This window comes from Spermophilus citellus (assembly GCF_964194105.1).
Source record: "Spermophilus citellus genome assembly, chromosome: 17".
Taxonomy (NCBI): domain Eukaryota; kingdom Metazoa; phylum Chordata; class Mammalia; order Rodentia; family Sciuridae; genus Spermophilus; species Spermophilus citellus.
The window spans coordinates 2,703,281-2,722,237 of record NC_138199.1 but is presented as its reverse complement, the minus strand read 5'-3'; the positions used below and the strand labels follow the sequence as shown (position 1 = coordinate 2,722,237).

At 45.6% G+C, this 18,957-nt stretch overlaps 2 protein-coding genes across 3 annotated transcripts in view; one reads left to right on the top strand and one right to left on the bottom strand.

Annotated features, from left to right (window-relative positions):
• The first annotated feature begins 97 nt into the window (after positions 1-97).
• ATPAF2 (ATP synthase mitochondrial F1 complex assembly factor 2) lies at positions 98-16,184 on the top strand. 2 transcript variants are annotated; one of them, XM_081271203.1, is made up of 8 exons: positions 98-392; positions 7,472-7,516; positions 7,750-7,895; positions 9,339-9,436; positions 11,229-11,309; positions 12,956-13,068; positions 13,492-13,607; positions 15,781-16,184. In XM_081271203.1, the coding sequence occupies exons 1-8, from the start codon at positions 260-262 to the stop codon at positions 15,916-15,918; spliced, it is 870 nt and encodes a 289-aa protein (XP_081127329.1). In that variant the 5' UTR covers positions 98-259; the 3' UTR covers positions 15,919-16,184. The 2 variants fall into 2 exon arrangements, with proteins under 2 accessions (XP_081127329.1, XP_081127330.1); XM_081271204.1 differs by lacking the exons at positions 98-392; positions 7,472-7,516 and adding an exon at positions 8,309-8,396 and having other exon boundaries at positions 7,774-7,895.
• Positions 16,185-17,763: 1,579 nt separating this feature from the next.
• DRC3 (dynein regulatory complex subunit 3) overlaps positions 17,764-18,957 on the bottom strand; it is a 38,640-nt gene continuing 37,446 nt past the window's right edge. Inside the window, exons 13-14 of the mRNA XM_081271206.1 lie at positions 18,343-18,474; positions 17,764-17,972 (exon numbers count right to left, since the gene is read on the bottom strand). Coding sequence (XP_081127332.1) covers positions 17,859-17,972; positions 18,343-18,474 — 246 coding nt within the window. The 3' untranslated portion in view covers positions 17,764-17,858. The remainder of the gene's footprint in view (positions 17,973-18,342; positions 18,475-18,957) is intronic.

The window sequence follows — 18,957 nt, the reverse complement described above, 5'->3', positions numbered from 1 at the left end:
CTTCCCGAGGCGCGCGCGAAGGGGGCGGGGCGAGGTGCGTTTGTGATGCTGATTGACTGGGGGTGTGCGCCGGGGGCGCGCGGCCGCGACGGCGCGCCTTAGGTGTCATATGGAAGATGGCGGCGTCCAGGGGAGGCTGAGGGCTCTGGGAACGTGGTGAAAGGTTTCCGTACAGCCCCAGCGGCTTGCGGCTTAGGGATTCTTTCGCTGTTTCCTGTTTTCTGGTTTCGCTGCACGTGTCCTCCCAGGTCCGTGCGCGATGTGGAGGAGTTGCCTTCGGCTGCGAGGCCGTGGGCACTACCTCCTGAACCGGCCCCCGAGTGACCCTATCATCTCAGCGAGTCCGGGGCCAAGTCCCCAGCCCCCGGTCCGGACCTACGCTCCCCCGACAGGTGAGGCCAGGACGTTACCTTTTGGCCAGTGGCCCAGCCGGGCTACACTGGGCTGAGGTCTTCGGCCGGGCAGTGTGGGGTGACTGAGGCAGGGCTTAGGCCCACGAGGTCATTCAGGCTAATCTAATCCTGTTGTAGATGGGAAAGGAGACGGCCCGAAGATTTGCAGCGCAGTCGGGGCAGAGGTAGCGATTGACACTTGGCCTGTGCGGCTTTTCTGGGAGCTTATGGCTTTCCTCTCTTTAATGAGGGAAGTAAGTGTCTTTCTTGTTTTCCCTCGGGAAATTTGGTCTCTGGGTCAGAACTCCCAAGGTCACGGAGCAGACTCTGAATTTTGTGTAGGGCAAAGGCTGGCCTGTACTTTGTGTCCCTAGCGCAGATGGACCCCATCCAATGCACTTTTCTCTGCAGTTTCCAGGTCCTCTATACTAGTGCCCTGCCACAACCCCTGCTTTCTTTGGAGCCTCTTAAGTGGGAGTTGACACCATCCTCCTTTGTCCACCTGTGACTGTGATAAGGCCTAGAAGAAAGTAGTGGCTCTTTCATTGCCACTGGAGAGAGACTTGAGGGTAAGAAAGGGAGTGACTGATTTTAGTGAATGAAAAATAGTAATACTCTCCTTCCATTTGATTAGTTTTTCTGTGTTGGGGGCAGGAGGCACAATGATCTTCAAGACAGATGTGATATCTACCTGAATGATGTTCACTGGCAAATGCAGAAGGCTACATTATCCTGACTACCCAATGACTTGTAATATACTTGATAAGGGAAGTACAAAGAAGCTGTGAGAACACAAAGAACAACCTCTTCCTGTCTTGGGGATGTTCAGAGTCTAGAAAGGGCCTGGGGTGAAAGGGCATTTAAGCTGGGCATTGCTCTATGAGTAACAGTTCAGTGATGAGAAGGAGGAAGAGTGTTGGGTGTCTATAGCATATCCAGAGTGACAGCAGGTTGTTATGAGACCTTGCCCTAACATTACCTGCTTTAGGAAATTCAGAACTTCACAGGCAGTTTGGCATTGTGACAGGAATACAAATTGGGGGTCTGGTGCTGGTTTAACTTATGAAGTACTGTGATCTTGGGCATGTAACTACTTCCTCCTTTTTTTCAGTGAGTTGAAGCTGTAGTGGCCTGTGAGGATCCTTCTGTCTGTTAGTTCCATAACTTCATACAAATGGGGAAGGAGTTTGGATGTAGCAGGAAGCTGAGGTTTCATCTATCCTTAAGTGAAGGACCTGGAAGTGGGCAAAGCACAGCTAGAAAAGAGGAAGAAGGGTGTGGCGGCATGCATCTTTAGTCCCAACTACTTCAAAGGCTGAGGTAGGAAGATCACTTGAGTCCAGGAGTTCAAGGCCAGCCAACACAACCAACTTAGTGAATGTCAAAACAAACAAACAAACAAAAAACAAAAGGAAAGGAAAAAGGAAGGGCATCCCAGGGAGGCACAACATACCTACAAAGAATACAGTCAGATGTAAACCAAGTTGGCAAAAGCAAAGAGTTAATTTAGGTGAGTGGATGCTTATTTTCTAGTATGATAGCACTTGATCTACCATCTTCTTTTCTTTTGTACTGGAAGCTTCCTAGTTTATAGTCTAGGATCTTGGAAGTGATACATGGTAGGTTGTCAATGTGAAAGAAAATAGGAATATATGCATGAGGCCCAGGGAGAGGGTTACATAAACCAGGCCTCATGCTCTGCAAAGGCTTTACCAGTTGTGAGATTTTTGCGTGTCTTTGGATTGGTGGAAGGTTAAACCCAAGTGGGTCCTTTCTGATGAAAACTGAAGTTTGCACAGTGTTTGAATGTGGCACCTTAGAAATGTTTGTACCATTGAAAGTCATCAAAAAGAGAGAAAGGGTTTAGGAATGGCGTTGTAGGTCAGTGGTAAAGTGCCTGCCTCGCATGTGTGGGGCACTGGGTTCGATCCTTAGCACCACATAAAAATAAATAAAGAGGGCTGGAGATGTGGCTCAAGCGGTAGCGCGCTCGCCTGGCATGCGTGTGGCCCGGGTTCGATCCTCAGCACCACATACCAACAAAGATGTTGTGTCCGCCGAGAACTAAAAAATAAATATTAGAAATTCTCTCTCTCTCTCTCTCTCTCTCTCTCTCTCTCTCTCTCTCCTCTCTCACTCTCTCTAAAAATAAATAAATAAAGATATTGTGTCCATCTACAACTAAAAATAAAAATTAAAAAAAGAGGGATGGTTTAGACAAGGGTCACTGAGGCCTTGGAGGAGGAGACCTCTGTGAGGCTCTCGTGGCCCATCAGATCTGTACCAGTTTGCAGAGGTCTGGTGACTATCTGGAGGGAGAGATATTCTGGAGAAGCAGCATATCTAGCTCATGCAAACACCCAGTGATGTCAAGGCTGGAAGTCTTGCCTCTACCATTTATAAGTTATTTATCATTGGACAAGACAGCCTCTGAGTCTCTACCACTTCTTAGGCATTCCTGCCCTGTCTTTTGCATAGGGTGGTGATGTGGATTAAGGGAGATTTGTATTCTAGGTCAAAGGTCCAGGCTGCCACTTTTTTTGTAAATAAAGTTTTACTGGAATACAGCCACATTGTTTCCTTCACATCTTGTTTATGGCAGCTTTCATTATTGTGGCAGAGCTAAATTGCAATAGAGATTGTATGGTCTGCACAGCCTAGAATATTGTCTGGCTCTTTGCAGAAAAAGTTTGACAACCTCTACTGTATTGAGAGCAATTTGGAAAATGGTACTTTTATACATTTGGTCAGAAGAATATTTTAACAGCTATATGGAGATAATTCATTCACCATATAGTACAATCATTTAGTATAAATTCAGTGGTTTTTAGTGTATTCATGGAGCGTCAACCATTACCACAATTTTAGAACATTTTTATCACATCCAAAAGAAATCTGCCTTTACTCCTTTCATTCCCCTAGTCCTGGGCAACCACTGTTTTAGTTCCCTCCTTTATAGATCTCCCTGTTTTGGACATTTCATAAAAATAGAATGTAGTCTTTTTTAACTGGCTTTTTTTCACTTAGCATGCTTTAAAAAAAGGCTTATCTGTGTCATATCACATATTAGTATTCCATTCTTTTTTATTGACAAATAACATTCTGTTGTACAGGTATAACACATTTTCATCCATTCATCCATTTATTGACATATAGGTTATTTCTGTCCTTTATTTGTTATGGATAATGCTGCTGTAAACATTTGTGTAAATATTTTGTGTGAGTTTTTATTTCTCATAGGTATATACCTAAAATATATTACGAGGTAAAAATGGTAACCTTTTAACTTTTTAAGGACCTGCTAGACTGTTTTCTAAAGTGGCTGCACCATTTTACATCTCCAATAGTAGGGTTCCAGCTTCTCTACATCCTTGACAATGCTTGTTATTCATATCTTTTTGATTATAGCCATCTTAAAAGTGTGAAGTGGTTGTGATATGTATTTCCCTGATGACTAATGAGATCAAGCATTTTTTCATGTACTTGTCCATTTGTGTATTTTCTTTGAAGAAATATACATTCAAATCCTTTGGCCATTTTTAATTGGGTTTTTTTTATATTTTTGTTATTGTGTTGAAGGGTTTCTTTATATATATATATATATATATATATATATATATTTTATAAATTCATTAATGTGTTTTTATTTTTATATCTTTATGCGAGTCATTCTCTTACCTTCTTTTTTTTAAAGATAGAGTGAGAGGAGAGAGAGAGAGAGAATTTTTAATATTTATTTTTTAGTTCTCGGCGGACACAACATCTTTGTTGGTATGTGGTGCTGAGGATCGAACCCGGGCCGCACGCATGCCAGGCGAGCGCGCTACCACTTGAGCCACATCCCCAGCCCTCTTTATATATTTTAACAGAAGAATTTTGATACCTGAAAACAGCTGGTTGGAACTGTCCCAGGGTTACAGATGGAGGGATGTCTAGATTTAAAATTTCAGCTTTGAGGCTTAAGGCCCACCAGATGGCACTGTTTTAAAAGAGAAAAGATGTTGCCACAGTCTGAGACCAGCACTTCCTCTTCTTGGGGCATTGTGGGAATTGTAGTTCCTGAGGCTTTGAATATTTCTGAAGAAAAGGCCATCCTGGAAATTGTGACTCACAGAAAGATCACTCACTGGTCCACAAAGACTAAGATAAGAGGATTGTGTGGGGAAGTGACACAGAAGACTGCTTGTCTCTCTATGGGTTGCAGCAACTTCACAGGAAAGAGGAACCCAAAAGAACATTAATCTCCCATTCATCCCTCTTCATAGGGGCAGTTTTAACAGTTATTCTCTGCTTAACTAACCTATTTTCTTGTGGCCATCTTTTTAAATTTAGCGTTGTTTCACATACCAATAAGAAATTGGTATGTGAAATAATGCATCTACATAGTGCACAAAGCTGTCTCTGAAAAAGCACTGTGTATGTTTTTGCCACAGATGTCTGTAAAGGGACCTTTCATACTCAATGTATATCCTGATTCTGTAGGATCCTACAAAGCTTTGCTGTTTCTTTTGTCTTTAAAGGTAGCATTCCTGTTGATGGCGGCTAATCATGTATTCAATGGCATTTGGAAGCTTCCTAGGCTCCCAGCTTGTCTTATGTGACCCATGGCCTTTGAGAGCCTAGGTAAAGAGTCTCCATCTTTTTGACGTTGTTGGGTCTCATGAATCCCACCAGATGAATTGTCCAGATTCCATTCATCTTTGCCTGTATGAACTCCTTACTTGGCTGTCTTTGTTCTCCTTACTGTGACTTACAAGTCCCCCTGTCTCTACAAGTCTGGCCTCCACCACCCTCTCTGGACATTTCTAACCATTCTCTGCTGGACAGGTCCAGTCTTCTTCTGATCATCTTTTTAGTTCTCCAAACCTCTGTGCTATCCTGAAGGTCTGCACCTTCATGCAAGTTATTTCAATTTTTGGAAACTGTTTCCACCCACGTCCTCCCCAAACAAATCAGTCAATGAGCTTTGGTAACTCCTGCTTCTTCTTTGAGTCACAGATGAAATCTGACTGCTTGGAGATCTTCCTGCAGCCCAGGATAAGATCAACCTTCCTCAGTCTGTATGTCTGTCATCCCATGTGCTCTCATCATTGTGCCTGGTTTAGTGTCTCCACTAGACAGTAAGAGCCTCAAGGGCACATCCCATCCCCAGGACTGTCTCCTATCCTGGACTGTGATCAGTACTCACTGAAGTATACTTCAAGACTGGAGTGTGCCTCTCTGAATGACAGTTCTTTTTTCAGAAGAACCCCATCTGAAACATGACCACACATGTGCCTGTCTTCAAATCTGAGGACTAGGAGCCTTTGGGCTCCTTTTGCCCTTCTTCCATCTCTTTACTGTGTGGTTTTCTCCCATGTTGAGCAATTTTGGTCTTTCCTTCCCTGCCCTTCTATTCATCCTACCCCCTTCCAGTTTTTTCTTATTCAGATACAGCAAAGCTGGACAGCAGAACAGAATTAAAAAAAAAAAAAAAAAAAAAAAAAACTTCTCTCAGGCTGGGATTGTGGCTCAGTGGTAGAGCGCTCATCTAGCACATGCGAGGCCCTGGGTTTGATCTTAAGCACCACATAAAAATAAATAAATAAAGGTATTGTGTCCAACACTACAATTAAAAAATAGATATTTTTTTAAATAAAAAAAATTCTCTTATGTGAAACTCAGATGCCCTAGCAGTTTTTGGAGGTTCAGCCCTGTTCAGTCAACTTCTGCCCCAGTTTACTCCTCTAGTGCCAGTCTCAGGCCCATTTCCCAGGCCTGCACTGGGCAGTGTGTCCGTGTGCTCACTGGCATGTGGCACTGTCAGCTGGCACTTCCTGCTTACTTAGGAAAAATCCTTCCCAGTGTTGAGTCAGAGTACTGCCCAGCCAGGGCATCAGAAAACACAAGGGACATAGCCTAGATACCTTTTTACAGACCAAAGACAGGAAAGGAGGCCTCAGACCCATTGTCTAACCTGCAATTTGAATAAGACCAGACACCAGATAAAATAGGAAAACTAAAAAACTCTTCGGTGGTAGAATCCTATTTTGGTGTCAAATGTGTGATAGAATCAGTGTTATGATTTCAGATGAGAGTGGTAAATTGTGCCAGATCACCTGGGCAGCCAGATCTGATCAACTTAAAAAAAAAAAAAAGACAAAGATTTTTATCTGTTAGTCATTATTGTATCCCGAGTGCCTAGAATAGCACCTGACACATAGTGGGCATAGTTTTGTGGGAAAAACTTTGGGCCTTAAGTTTACTAGTAAGTCACAGTGGAAATGCAGTTTTGGTTTTTCCATATTTAAGGATTAACAATGACAAATGAGATGTAAGCAAATAACCAATATGATGTGGAAAACCTAAAAATAATATGTTTGGAGTAAAACTACACGCCCTCTCTCCATTACCCTTTCCCCCTAGTATGCATACATACCAGGTTTTTCAGAATTTTCATAAAGAAAACATAGAACACAGACTTTCCCCATTCTTGAAGGAAATGTTTAAAGTTCCTGTTGAATACACAAGCAAGCTGGTTAATTAGGTTAATTAATTGGAGAGGGAAGATGAGAAATGCTACTGGGAGCTTTACTTTCTGCCTGTGTACCACACACACGCACATGTGCACACACTCTGGCTTCTCAGTTATTCCTTCTTACAGACATCAGAGCCTTGTCTGAAAGACTCTGGCTTTAGACACCAACTTTAGATTTGGTTGTGTTATTCTGGTCCCAGAAGGGTGGAAGGTGGTGGTGAGCATACTTGTTATTAAAGCAGAAGGTGTTGGAAATCTGTCAGGTCACACAGTCTGCAGCTCCAAGAAGCCCCTGATCAGACTTGCCCTTGGGCTGGGAAACTGGCAGAGGCATGACCAGCATGTCCCATTCCTTCCTCATCTCTAGAGAGCAGATGCTTCCCTCCCCCCAGCTTTAATCAGAAGTCGTTGATTACACTGCAGAGTAGGACAGACCATGAATGGTGATATGAAAATCAAGGCAATCAATCAGCATTAACAGTAATGGTGCAAGCTGGTCTTGTAGCCCTGTGAGCCCACTTGACGTTATTTTAAATGCCTTTCTAAAAAATCTTTCTTACAGAAAGGAAGAGGTTTTATCAGAATGTCAGCATCACACAGGGTGAAGGTGAGTATCTAAAATTTTGACGGCCTCCTTTTTTTTTTTTTTGTGAATGGTTGGAAACATTTTTCATCTCCAGCTGGTTCAGTGGCGAGATTATCCTTCGCACTTTTGTCAGATACGTTTCTGTAAGGGACTCAGAGTTGTCTTTGTCTGCATCAATTCAAGTGGCTAAATATAGGAATGGTCACCCGATTCCACTTCACAATCCCTGAGAGTGTTTTATTTGATCTTTCAAGGTGGCTTTGAGATAAATCTGGACCACAGGAAGCTGAAAACTCCCCAAGCCAAGCTCTTTACGGTCCCCAATGAGGCCTTGGCTATCGCAGTGGCCACCGAATGGGACTCCCAGCAGGATACCATCAAGTTCTACACCATGCACCTGGTAACAAGTTCACAGCACCAGCTTACACCCTGACACCTATGAGGGGCTTCCAGACTACCTGGCAAAATTTAGACCCCTTTTCAAATTGTGACATGTCCCTGGGGATAGGCCTCTGTGGGCCTGGGCTGCAGCCACAGTCACCTTCTCTCAGTCATTGAATAGGCCAACCTCTTTCTCTATCTGGCCTGGGCAACTGCGGTTCCCTCTGCTTGGAACACCATGCTAGGTGGCCTGTTCCTCCTCTGTTCAGGACAGATGTCACCTTTGCTGACTGTCCAGCTCTCTTATTTTTGATTATAGCAGCTGGCCATTTATTATAGCAGCTGGCCATTTGTTTCATCAGCATTTAGTGTGTAATGATCTGCTTTATGTTTGCATGTTTATTGTCTCTCTCTTCTGCTGCACGTCTGCAGGGGCCATGTCTCTTTTATTCACGAGCTCCAACAGGAAGTTTAGATGGTACCAAAAAATATTGGTTGGGTGCAGGAACCACCAAGGCAGGTAGGTAAGACGAGGAAGACTCTGTGTAGAGATGGCTCACTGAGGCACAAGGGTGGCAGAGGAGGGAACAGGGTCTGCCAGACTCATTAGGTTCAGCCTCTGTAGCCCCCACATTGTGACCTTGGGCACCATGTCCCCCATCTGTAAAAGATGAGTGATAAAAGAACCCACCCCAGAGTTGTGGGCTGGATTGTGATGAGATAACACATAGAAAACACTTAGCATGGTCCCTGAAGTAGGGCAGGCACTCAGTCAATATGAGTTAGTTGTTCTCATCGTGGTCATTGTTTGCTTGACATACAAACCCAGGGGGCTTCCCCGCAACATCACAGCCCTCTGAGTTAGCACCTGCTCTCTGGCTGTCTGATGAAATGAGGGTGTTAGGGCTACAAACAAATAGTTTGAGTAACTTAAGAAACCTATTGTTGGTAAGGCAAACCTGGCATAATAATCTTGATCCCCGTTTGGATAATTTTTTTTTCTTTCTAAGGTGTTATGGGAGCCATCTGGTAAAGGCTTTGAGTTTCCTGATTGCTTACATGTCTTATTTATTTTGTATCTGAGGATGTATTTCACCTCTCTTTGCCTCAGTTTTCACATCTTTAAACTGGGTATAATAGTACCTGCTCCAAATTGTTGTTGTGAGGATTAAGTTAAACATAGCAGAGCCTGGCAATAAAGAGCAGGAGACCTTGGAGACATTCCCTAATCCAGGGCTATGAGAGTCCCATGAGTCCCTTTGAGCACACACATAGCTTTAAGCATGGGTCCTGGCTCTTGGATGCTCTCTGTGAATATGCTGCTGCCAGTCCTCTGAAAACACTTGGGGTTGAGAACACTTTGGTTCTCACTCTGCTGCATCAGATGGAGTGTCCTCAGGAGAGCAGAGCTTTTGTCTGGGACTGGCAGGTGGTGATGGGGCACTTTCTGCTTTTGATTCAGACCACATTGTGCAACACATCCTTGGACAACCCAACCCAACGCAACAAGGATCAGCTGATCCAGGCAGCTGTGAAGTTTCTGGACACTGACACCCTCTGGTAATTGACATTTAGATGAGCAGTCCCCTTGGGCCATGCAAGTCCCCTGGGCTATTTTGACTCATTTGCCCAGAGAGTTCTTGGTAGAAGAGGCAGGCCCTTTCCTGTATCCTCACAAGGTGGACAGGTTCCTGTTCCAGCTTATTTGACTGGCCCCCAGCTGCTCTGAAGATCCTTAGGAGGAAGACTTCTCAGGCTACTAGAACATGGAGTGTTCCTTGGGTTGGGGTCGGCAGGGAGGAGGTGCATGTAACTCTTATAGGTTCCAGCACCATAGCTTGCTTGCCAGCCCCCACCAGGGTCTCTGACCCTGACTTGTGCCCACTAGCACATTCTTGGGTTGGCTTCCCTACCATTACACATGGTGATAGTCGGGATCTAAACTCCTCTAGCTCTCAATTCTCCATTAGTGTCTATGTTCTTTGACTAATTGGCCAGTGATATTTGGCTAATTGTGCAGGAAGCAGAACACATTCAACTTAGCTCAGGGAAAAAAAGCATTTCTTGCCAGGTGTGGTGGCACACACCTGTAATCCCAATGACTTGGGAGGCTGAGGCAGGCGGATCACTTAATTTGAGGCCAGCCTCAGCAACTTAGCAAGACCCTGTCTCAAAATTAAAAATAAAAAGGGATAGATATGGCTGGCATGGTGGTGCATGCCTGTAATCCTAGAGGCTTGAGAGGCTGAGGCAGGAGAATTACAAGTTTAAAGCCAGCGTCAGCAACTTAGTGAGGCCCTAAGTAACTCATGAGACCTTGTCTCTAAATAAAACACAAAAAGGGCTGGGGATGTGGCTCAGTGGTCAGTGCCTCTGGATTCACTCTGCAGTACCAAAAAAAAAGTTTGTGTGGGGTGCTAGGGATGTAATCTTCAGTCCTCCCAAAAAGGGATGTTCTTGAAAACTGTACAGGAGTCCTGACAGAAATGAAGGAATATCAAACCACCAGGGAAACAGCTTGAGGATCCTAGAAGCCAGAGCTCCTACCATCTCCTCCCTGCTGGTTGTGGGTTGGGTAGAGGCAGGAAAGTCCCTCCACTCATCTGCACCTCCTAGCAAGCAGCCCAGCTCCTCCACACACTCATGACCTCTTTGCTTCCCTCTGCTTACATGAGAATGTGACTTTCCATAGTGCCCCCTGGGGTTCCTGTCCCATGAGGCTTTGCTGCTCAGCTCCCCTCAACTGACTCATCTCTGCATCTCTTGGTTTAAACAAGTGGCACAGCCTGGCTTCTAGGTTGGTTTTCTCTGGTCAAGCCCCCATGCCAAGAGGTGGGTGGGCTCCTGTGGTCCTGTGGCCAAGAGCACGGTGTCTTGGAAGCGGGAAGGCAGGGATGCTATTATTGAGTTGCTGGCATAGTGTTCATATCCAGTGGCTCTGGATCCCAGGTTGCAATTATTAGGTTGCATCTGTTTTCCATTAACACTAATGTGGTACTGCAAACTTGGACCTGTCAAAATATTGGGGATTATCTAGGACGGTGGTTCACAAACTCAAACTTAAATTAGGATGCCCTAGAAGGTTTTTTAAAATGTTGGGCCCCACCCCAAAGGTCTGATTTTAGTAGATATGGGAAGTGGCCTGAGAATGTGCTTTGCTTACAAGTATCCAGGGAAGGCCGATGCTGCTGGCCCTAGGGCCACACATGGAGAACCATGGCTTTAGGGGACAAGACTTGGGGCACTGGATTGGTGGTGCAAATGGTTTTGCTGTTGCCCTGTGTTCTTCCTGTTCTATCACTGAATGTCGGAATTGTACTTTTTTATTAAGTGATTTTTTACAATGAATTAGCTACAGAGTGGAAGAGCCAGAGACATTAGTGGAACTTCAAAAGAATGAGTGGGATCCAATCATAGAATGGGCCGAGAAAAGGTAAGATGCACAGCCCCACAGAGAACATTGAGTGGACCTGGTTTGGGCAGCATGCTGGCAGGTGTCACATGTACCCAGTGCCCTTAGCTAGCCAGCTTTCTGAGTTCAGAGTGCCTTAGAAGTCAGCTCCCATTAGATGTCTGGGGATAGGGTCCCCTTGGAAAAATATGTTCCTCAAATTCATGTCAGTCACCATGCACTGAGCACCTATTACAGAACATATTGTATCTCATAGGGGCAACTCTGGGTCCTTAGGAGGTACCGGAGACCCTAGGCCCCCTTCCTCCACATGTCAGACCAGCAGTGTTGGTTTGAATCCCAGCTCTGCCACTGTTAGCCATTTGACTTTGGACTAGTGAGTTGATCTCTCTGATCTTCAATTTCCTTGTTTGTAAATGGGGCCAATCTTTCCTACCTCAAGGTGTCGGGAAGAGTCAGTGATAAAGGTAGTGCTTAGCATCCTGCAGGGCACACAGTAAATGCAATTACTATACATTTATGTATATATACTATACTAAACAGTTTGTTTGTAAGATTATGTATACACATGGAGAAAAATCAGGGTAGTTTTCTACAAAATTATAGGTAACATCCTATGGATTTGGAATTGATGATACCCAATATTTTTCCTTGACAGGAAGACTCTTTTGAGTGCAAAATTGAATAGATATTGATGTGGTGGCAAAATAAATTCCATTTCATTTCAAGAGAAATGTGGAAGGGCTGGTGTCCATGGCACGGCCTTATCCATAGTATCTTGTATTTTTTTGATGAGGTTTGGCAGTCTGTCCCTTTCCACCAGTCTGTCACATTCATCTGCTACATGTTTCCTGTGTGCTCACAATAGGTTTTAAAGGGAAAGGCAGAACTGGAATTCTATAGGAGCAGATAAAATGTAGCAGTTATGTTAAAAGAAATGTGACAATACAGTGCCATTTTAGAATAACACTAATTGAGGTGCCTATGTTCTATATATTTATGGTGTGTGTGTGTGTGTGTGTGTGTGTGTGTGTGTGTGTGTGTGTTTGTTTGTTTGCTGGACCCCAGAGCCTCATGCATGCTAGGTGCTGCCTCTACTATTGAACCACAGCCCAGCCTGTTGTTGATTATTCCTGAACATGCCTCTTCTCTTGAAGTCAGTTCATGACTCCGAAATCACAGATGAAAACCAAAGCCTTGAATACTGTAGAGTCTTAATAAATGGAAAAAATAATTGAGTGATACAGGACATATACAAACATTATTTTAAGGAAAATGCTATTTAAAAGAAATCTTTTATGGCCTCAAATGTGCAAAAGTTTTTTTTTAAAGATTTAAAGAACAGGTTACCTACACATTTGATGAAGATTCCAGGCAATTGAGTTAGTGTATCAGGCCCCTGCACCTAACTGAGCTCCTGTTCACAGGAATCAGCAATGCACCTTCATTTAGGGTAGTTTCTTGCTTTCTTTTCTTTGCTTTTGAGGGTTAGAAAATTAGGCCAGGAGGCCACATAGGGGAAGTTGCTTCCAGAGTCCTTAAGACTAGCCCCTTGACCACATGCCCTGAAGGGGTATATACATACTCAGTAGTTTGCTTCCAGTGAAAAACTGGGCTGCTTTTGGGACACAGCATGCCAGGGACATGTTGCAGCCTTTTCCTTTCAGATACGGTGTGAAGATTGGCTCCTCCACCAGCATAATGGGACCTAGCATCCCTGCACAGACTCGGGAGGTGCTCACCAGCCACCTGGCATCTTACAGCATGTGGGCCTTACAAGGTATGCACTGAGGTTCCATGGGCCTGAGGGCAGGTGTGATACAAGGGATGCCACCCTGTTAGCTCAGCTCCAGGCTCACACCCTTCCAGCAGAAAGTAGGGTTTCTATTTTCCAACAGAAGCCTCAAGTTCTCATCTCCTTGGCCCGACCATCTGTGAAACAAGTCATTGGGTAGGAGTTTGGGGGAATATACTGACTAGCAAGGATCAGGTCATGTTCTCACCCAGGGACGAGCAGAGGTGGGTCACCTCGAGGAAGGCCAGAAGAATGGGCTAAACCCCAGGTGGGCCCTGGGTCCATCTCCCACTCCTGGCACCTTTGCCCCGTTTACTCCTGTTCTTATAAGAGGTGCAGGGACTCACGAGGAATTAGGCTATAGCAACTGCCCTGTTTTGTATCCTGATGTGGTTTGTGTCCCTGCAGGGATTGAGTTTGTAGTGGCCCAACTCAAGTCCATGGTGCTGACCTTGGGTCTGATTGACCTACACCTGACTGTGGAGCAGGCTGTGCTGCTGTCACGCCTAGAGGAGGAATACCAGGTGAGGTGCCACATCTTGGGTCCCCATCTCACCCCTTCCTATTACACACCAACCTATGTGGGGTGTGGCCAACCTATCTGAATTTTTTTTTTCTATAGTAGAGGGGATTGAATCCACGGGTGCTTTCTTACTGAGCTACATTCCCAACTTGCTTCTTCCTCTTCTTTTTTTTTTTTTTTTTTTGAGATAAGGTCTCGCTAAGTTTCCCAGACTGGCCTTAAACTGCAATCCTCTTGCCTCATCCTCCTGAGTAGCTGGCATTACAGGCATCTGAAATATTTTTATGTAAACCTGGGCTTTATTATTTTTATGTACATACAGAAATCAAAACTAAGGACCAATAAAAGTATTATTGGGGCTGGTTTATGGCTCAGTGGTAGGGCACTTGCTTACCATGCTCAAGGCCCTGGGTTCCATCTCCTGCACCACAAGGAAAAAATGTGAAAAATGCTCAGCATTCCCCTCACATCCCCTTCTCATTAGTCTGATTAGGCGAAGGCTGTGCTTGGCTGTGCTTTTCTCATTCTACATATGGGGAAACTGAGGCACTAGGTCATACCTCTGGCAAATGTTCTAGTTGGGATTTGAACCCAGGACTGAGTGACTGTAGGACCAAGGCCTCAGCTCTCACTCTCTGCCTGAGAGTTCATAGGCCTCATATGCCCTGCAGAGCAGGCCCTGTGGAAGTGACTGAGGACCTGCTTGTGCTCTAAGTCAGTGAAGCAATTACACCTTGACATTTCATCTGACCAACAAAGGAGCATGGGGGGGTAGCCACTGTTTGTACACAAGTTTTCATTTAATGGGCTCAGAATTAAGGTTTTGCTGTACTGTTGTATGCATTTTTTAACTGAAAATTATGTGGTCCTTGTAGTCGTTTTGTTCCTGATGATGTTATTCCTCAAACCTCAGGTTAATTGCTATTATGAGTTGGTTCCTAGTGTGTGATAAAAACCTTTTTTGGAATGTTTAGTCTTCTGCTCGGATAAATGCCAGAGACAAAGCCATTTCTGTTTAGCAGAAAAGCCTACCCATTCTCTAGCTGTCAGAACCAATTTCATGGGAAAGGGGTGACCTGTAAGGGTTGTGGGGTTGCTGGGGAGCCAAAAACCTGGGTTCCTGTCTGGGCTCTGCGTTTGACCATGGGACCCATGCCAGCCTATCGTCCTGAATTTTGCAATCCTGCATAACTAGGATTATGGATTTGATGGTATAAATTGAAGGTAAAAATCCCCTTCAGCTACTATATTATAATTGTGTAAATTGCAATTGGATAGCCAGAAATGCAGATAGCTTGCGTTGAGTGGCAGATTCTGCCGGGAAGGAGCCAGCAGGCTCAGATTGGAGTCACATTGATGTCTGGACAGCCCCAGTGTGCCCAGAGTTTCCTCCCTCTTTTCAGAGTCCTGGAGAACATGTACAGAGCAGAGACCTCTGCGGTATAGTAACTCCCCAGGAGTCAGAACTGAGGCCTCATGTGGCCTTGCTTGATTTATTTATGCCACCCACATGGAGAGGATACTTGCAGCCCTGCATGGCAACACAGCTCATAGGAGATGACAGTTTGAGTGCTTGCCTAGCATGCATGAGGCCTTGGGCCTGGGTTTAATCTCCAGCATCCCAGACCAAAGAAGTAGGGGGGTTGCAGGATGACAGTTGGCAGGCCACCTCACATAAACCTCCTGGTAGGAAGTGTGGGATAAGGGATAGCACACAGGTCAGGCTGCCTCTGCGGGACCTGTGTGGTCTGGTTTAGCCACTGGCCCTAGGACTGGATATACTACTCCCAGACCACCCACACCCCAGAGAGAACAGGGCCTGCCCTGGCCACCTGGGTGTTCTTTTTTCTCCGTACTGGGGACTAAACTGAGGAGCACTCTGCCACTGAGCTATCTCCCCACCCCTTTATTCATTTTATTTTGCAGTAGAGTCTCACTCTAAGTCGCCCACAATAGCCTTGATCTTGTGATCTTCCTGCCTAAGCCTCCAGAGTAGTTGGGATACAGGTGTGCACCACCACACCTGGCTTACCGGGTGTTACTCCATGCATCCACTTGTTTTGGTAAGATCAGAGCCTGCTGCCTTCAGCCCAGAGATGGGATTGAAATGTGGCTCAGGTCAGCAGGCTACAGGTCTAGCCATTTACCCAGCGCTTGTCTTGTCCTCCTCTCAGATCCAGAAATGGGGCAACATTGAGTGGGCCCATGATTACGAGCTGCAGGAACTGAGGGCCCGTACTGCTGCTGGCACCCTCTTCATCCACCTCTGCTCTGAGAGCTCCACGGTCAAGCACAAGCTCCTGCAGGAGTGAGGCCTGGACTACTGGAGGGAGCCTGCCGTGTTCACATTTCCCCAGCCTGGGACATCTTGGACCACACCTGCAGGGCTCCCCTCACCTTTGGGGCTTAACCTTGCTCAGCATCACCCTGAGATGTCCCCCGAGACACACAGTGATTGTCTGAAAGTCAGCCTGATTACAACCTGGGGGCCCCTGACCTGGCCAGCCGTGAGTGAGGGGGATGAATTGTACAAATGACTTTCTCTTGATCCTGATTTTATTAAAAATTTCTTCACCCATTTTCATCTGCGTCTCTACATTTCTCCATTCTTGTTTTGTCACCAAGGTTGAACAGCTTATCTTCCATGGCACATTTTAATATCTGCTGCCCATGGTCAGGAGCCTCATGCTGGGGAAACAATCATGTCATCAACAGACAACTCTATTTGTATCTTCAGTCCTCAGCTTAAAGGCTTTTTTCCCCCTCATTTTCATCAAACAGTCTTTTGAAAGTGAGTTCTTCTTGGTCTAAACTGGTTGTTTCCATTTTTTTTCCTACTGTTCTAGAGGGAAAAAAAAAGATTTACTCTTGAAAATAGAAAGTATGTGGTTTCTGGGTTAAAAGTCGGATGGTTCTGGCAAGGCCACCTGATGTGCACTGCTTTTAGTCTGGCTCTAGAATGTCCCCCAAAGGCCCGTGCATTCCAGACTTGTTCCCCAGAGTGGCACTGTTGGGAGGTGGAACCTTAAGAGATGGGGACTAGAGAGAGGTGTTTAGGTCATCGTGGATGTGCCCTTGAGAGGGGTGTGGGACTCCAGCCCCTTCCTCTTCCTCTCTTGCTTTCTGGCCAGAAGTGAACAGTTTTGTTCTACCTTGCACTCCTGCCGCGATGTCCTGCCTCACCACAGGCTCCAAATCAATAAGGCCAACCAACCATGGACTGGACCCTCTGAAACTGTGAGCCAAAATAAACCTTTCCTGTTTATAAATTGTTTATCTCAGCTATTTGTTATAGTGACAGAGAGCTGACTATGCACATTTCTGCTCATCTTCCACATGGTAGTCCTGAGTGTCCCCCAACACAGCCACTTCCATGGTCCTAGCAGGCCATGGAGTGGTAGCAGGTGCCATTTCCTGGTACCATGTTCAGTGGAAGAGCAGTAGGGAGAGTGTGGGCCTCACAGCAGACTCTGAGCTCCATGTCTTCACATGTTTATATAATAAAATGTCATTACCCCTGGTCACAGGGCATTGACCCCATGCTCATGCCTCTCTATTTCACACACATACACTCTGAACCCCTCAACGATACTCCAAGGAGGTACTGTCACAGATGAAGGTCAGGCAGCAAAGGTGACATCATAGGGCTAGGATGGCCAGCCTGCACCCTTAACTCCTGAAGGATCATTGGGTCCCTATAGCCAAGCACTGAGCCATAGGGAGCCGTGTCCTTTGCCTTGGAGGGCTGGCCCAGCCCCCAGCATTGTGGTGGGAGCCTTGGCCTCCCTTGCTTCCCTGGTCCTCAGCACCCAAAGAGGGGAGGGCTATGTGCACATCTGCAGCCTGTTCTGGGTACCAATAAGGGAACAGCACTCAGCAGACATCTGCTATTCTGTCACAAGCATACCTCCAGCTAACCACTGGCCATCTTGGGACCCACTCTTACAGACTGGCCAGGGACTGCTATTCCTCCCCATCTTTTTTCTTGTTCATATATAGATGTGGATATTCTCTCTCTCTCTCTTTCTCTCTCTCTCTCTCTCTCTCTCTCTCTCTCTCTTTAAGAATAGGAGAAAGGTGACATAAATCCTTTATTTTTCTCTGTATTTGGAACTTTTTCCACGGGTGGGGGAGGAATAGTGTCAAGAAGAGACTTGGGTTAGGAATTCCCAGTAACTCTCCCCAGACGGTTGGTGAATTCAGCCCGCTCCTCAGGTAGGGCTGTCGCGTGTTTTGAAGAGGACCCTGGCATCTAATCTACGATATCGACGCATTCCAGGTTGTCCAGCTCGTTCTGCATGTGGTCAATGTATTGATTGATTTCTTTCACTCGCCTGCGGTTCCTCATGATCTCATCCTTGTGAATCTGGGGATAGAAACCAAAGCCCAGGGCCTTCAATCAGATAATTGGTTAATATCTTTTACTGAAGCGAGTTTGAGGGAAAGGAAAATTGTTCTTTGAAATCTCCATAGTTTCCATGCCTCATTTACTTCAGAGCCTCCTTGTGTTCAGCTGATCTCTCTATATTCCATGTAGGAGTTAGAGAAATGATGAAGCACGTGGGTTTGAAAGTCTCTGACTGAGCAACCCTAACTTTTCACTGTGGAAATCTATAATCCTTAACTATTTCTTTGTCCATTTTGTTCCTCATAGAAAACAGTAAGATCCCCATTCTTTCTGGCTGGTAGCTAGAAAAGTTGGCCCTGCTTGCTAGGATGGGTTGGCATTTACTCACTTTGTCAACTAAGTGTGTACACCAAGAGTTGACCCTGGTCACCAGCTCATCTTCTCGATTGTCAATCTTCAGGAGGTGGATGTCATGCGATGCCCCAACAGCATTAACAACCGTGTCTTTGTCGATAAAAAGCTGGTGAGTGAGAAGGCCCAAATGAAACTGCATGTCATTATGTCCTAAATACAAAATGAGGGGGCTGAATAGAAAAGGGACCCCTGGGAGTCTCCTGGCTGTGCAGGCCGCACCTGGTGGAGAACCTTACCTTTGTATCCGTGTGCTTTGTGCCTGCTCATTTCAGGTGGCAGCCACTTCCCTGATCTGCAATCCTCACTGGGAGCATGTTTTCTCCAGGGAGAAGGCAGATGGCTGCCCAGGGCAACCCCACTCAGGACATCTGTTCTCACAAAGCATCTCTCTCAGGGGTTTTCAAGTCTGACTTGCCCCAAACCCCTGGGAAGTATGAGGCTGGCCAGAGATCCTGAGGCTGCTCCAAGGACAGCAAGCCCTGCAAACCTGGGGAGTTCACCCCATATTTGTCATTTCACTGCCTCTTGCGTCAATAAAAGCAAATCTTGGACGCCATTTGGAGTCTCCTTCTGCCTTCTCTTGTTCCTG

Bases quoted from the DNA above. Each gene is read 5' to 3' on its own strand.
- ATPAF2 (XM_081271203.1), top strand. From the start codon at position 260: ATGTGGAGGAGTTGCCTTCGGCTGCGAGGCCGTGGGCACTACCTCCTG. The intron at 7,517-7,749 runs GTGAGTATCTAA...TGATCTTTCAAG, and splicing joins CAGCATCACACAGGGTGAAG to GTGGCTTTGAGATAAATCTG. The intron at 7,896-9,338 runs GTAACAAGTTCA...CTTTTGATTCAG, and splicing joins AGTTCTACACCATGCACCTG to ACCACATTGTGCAACACATC.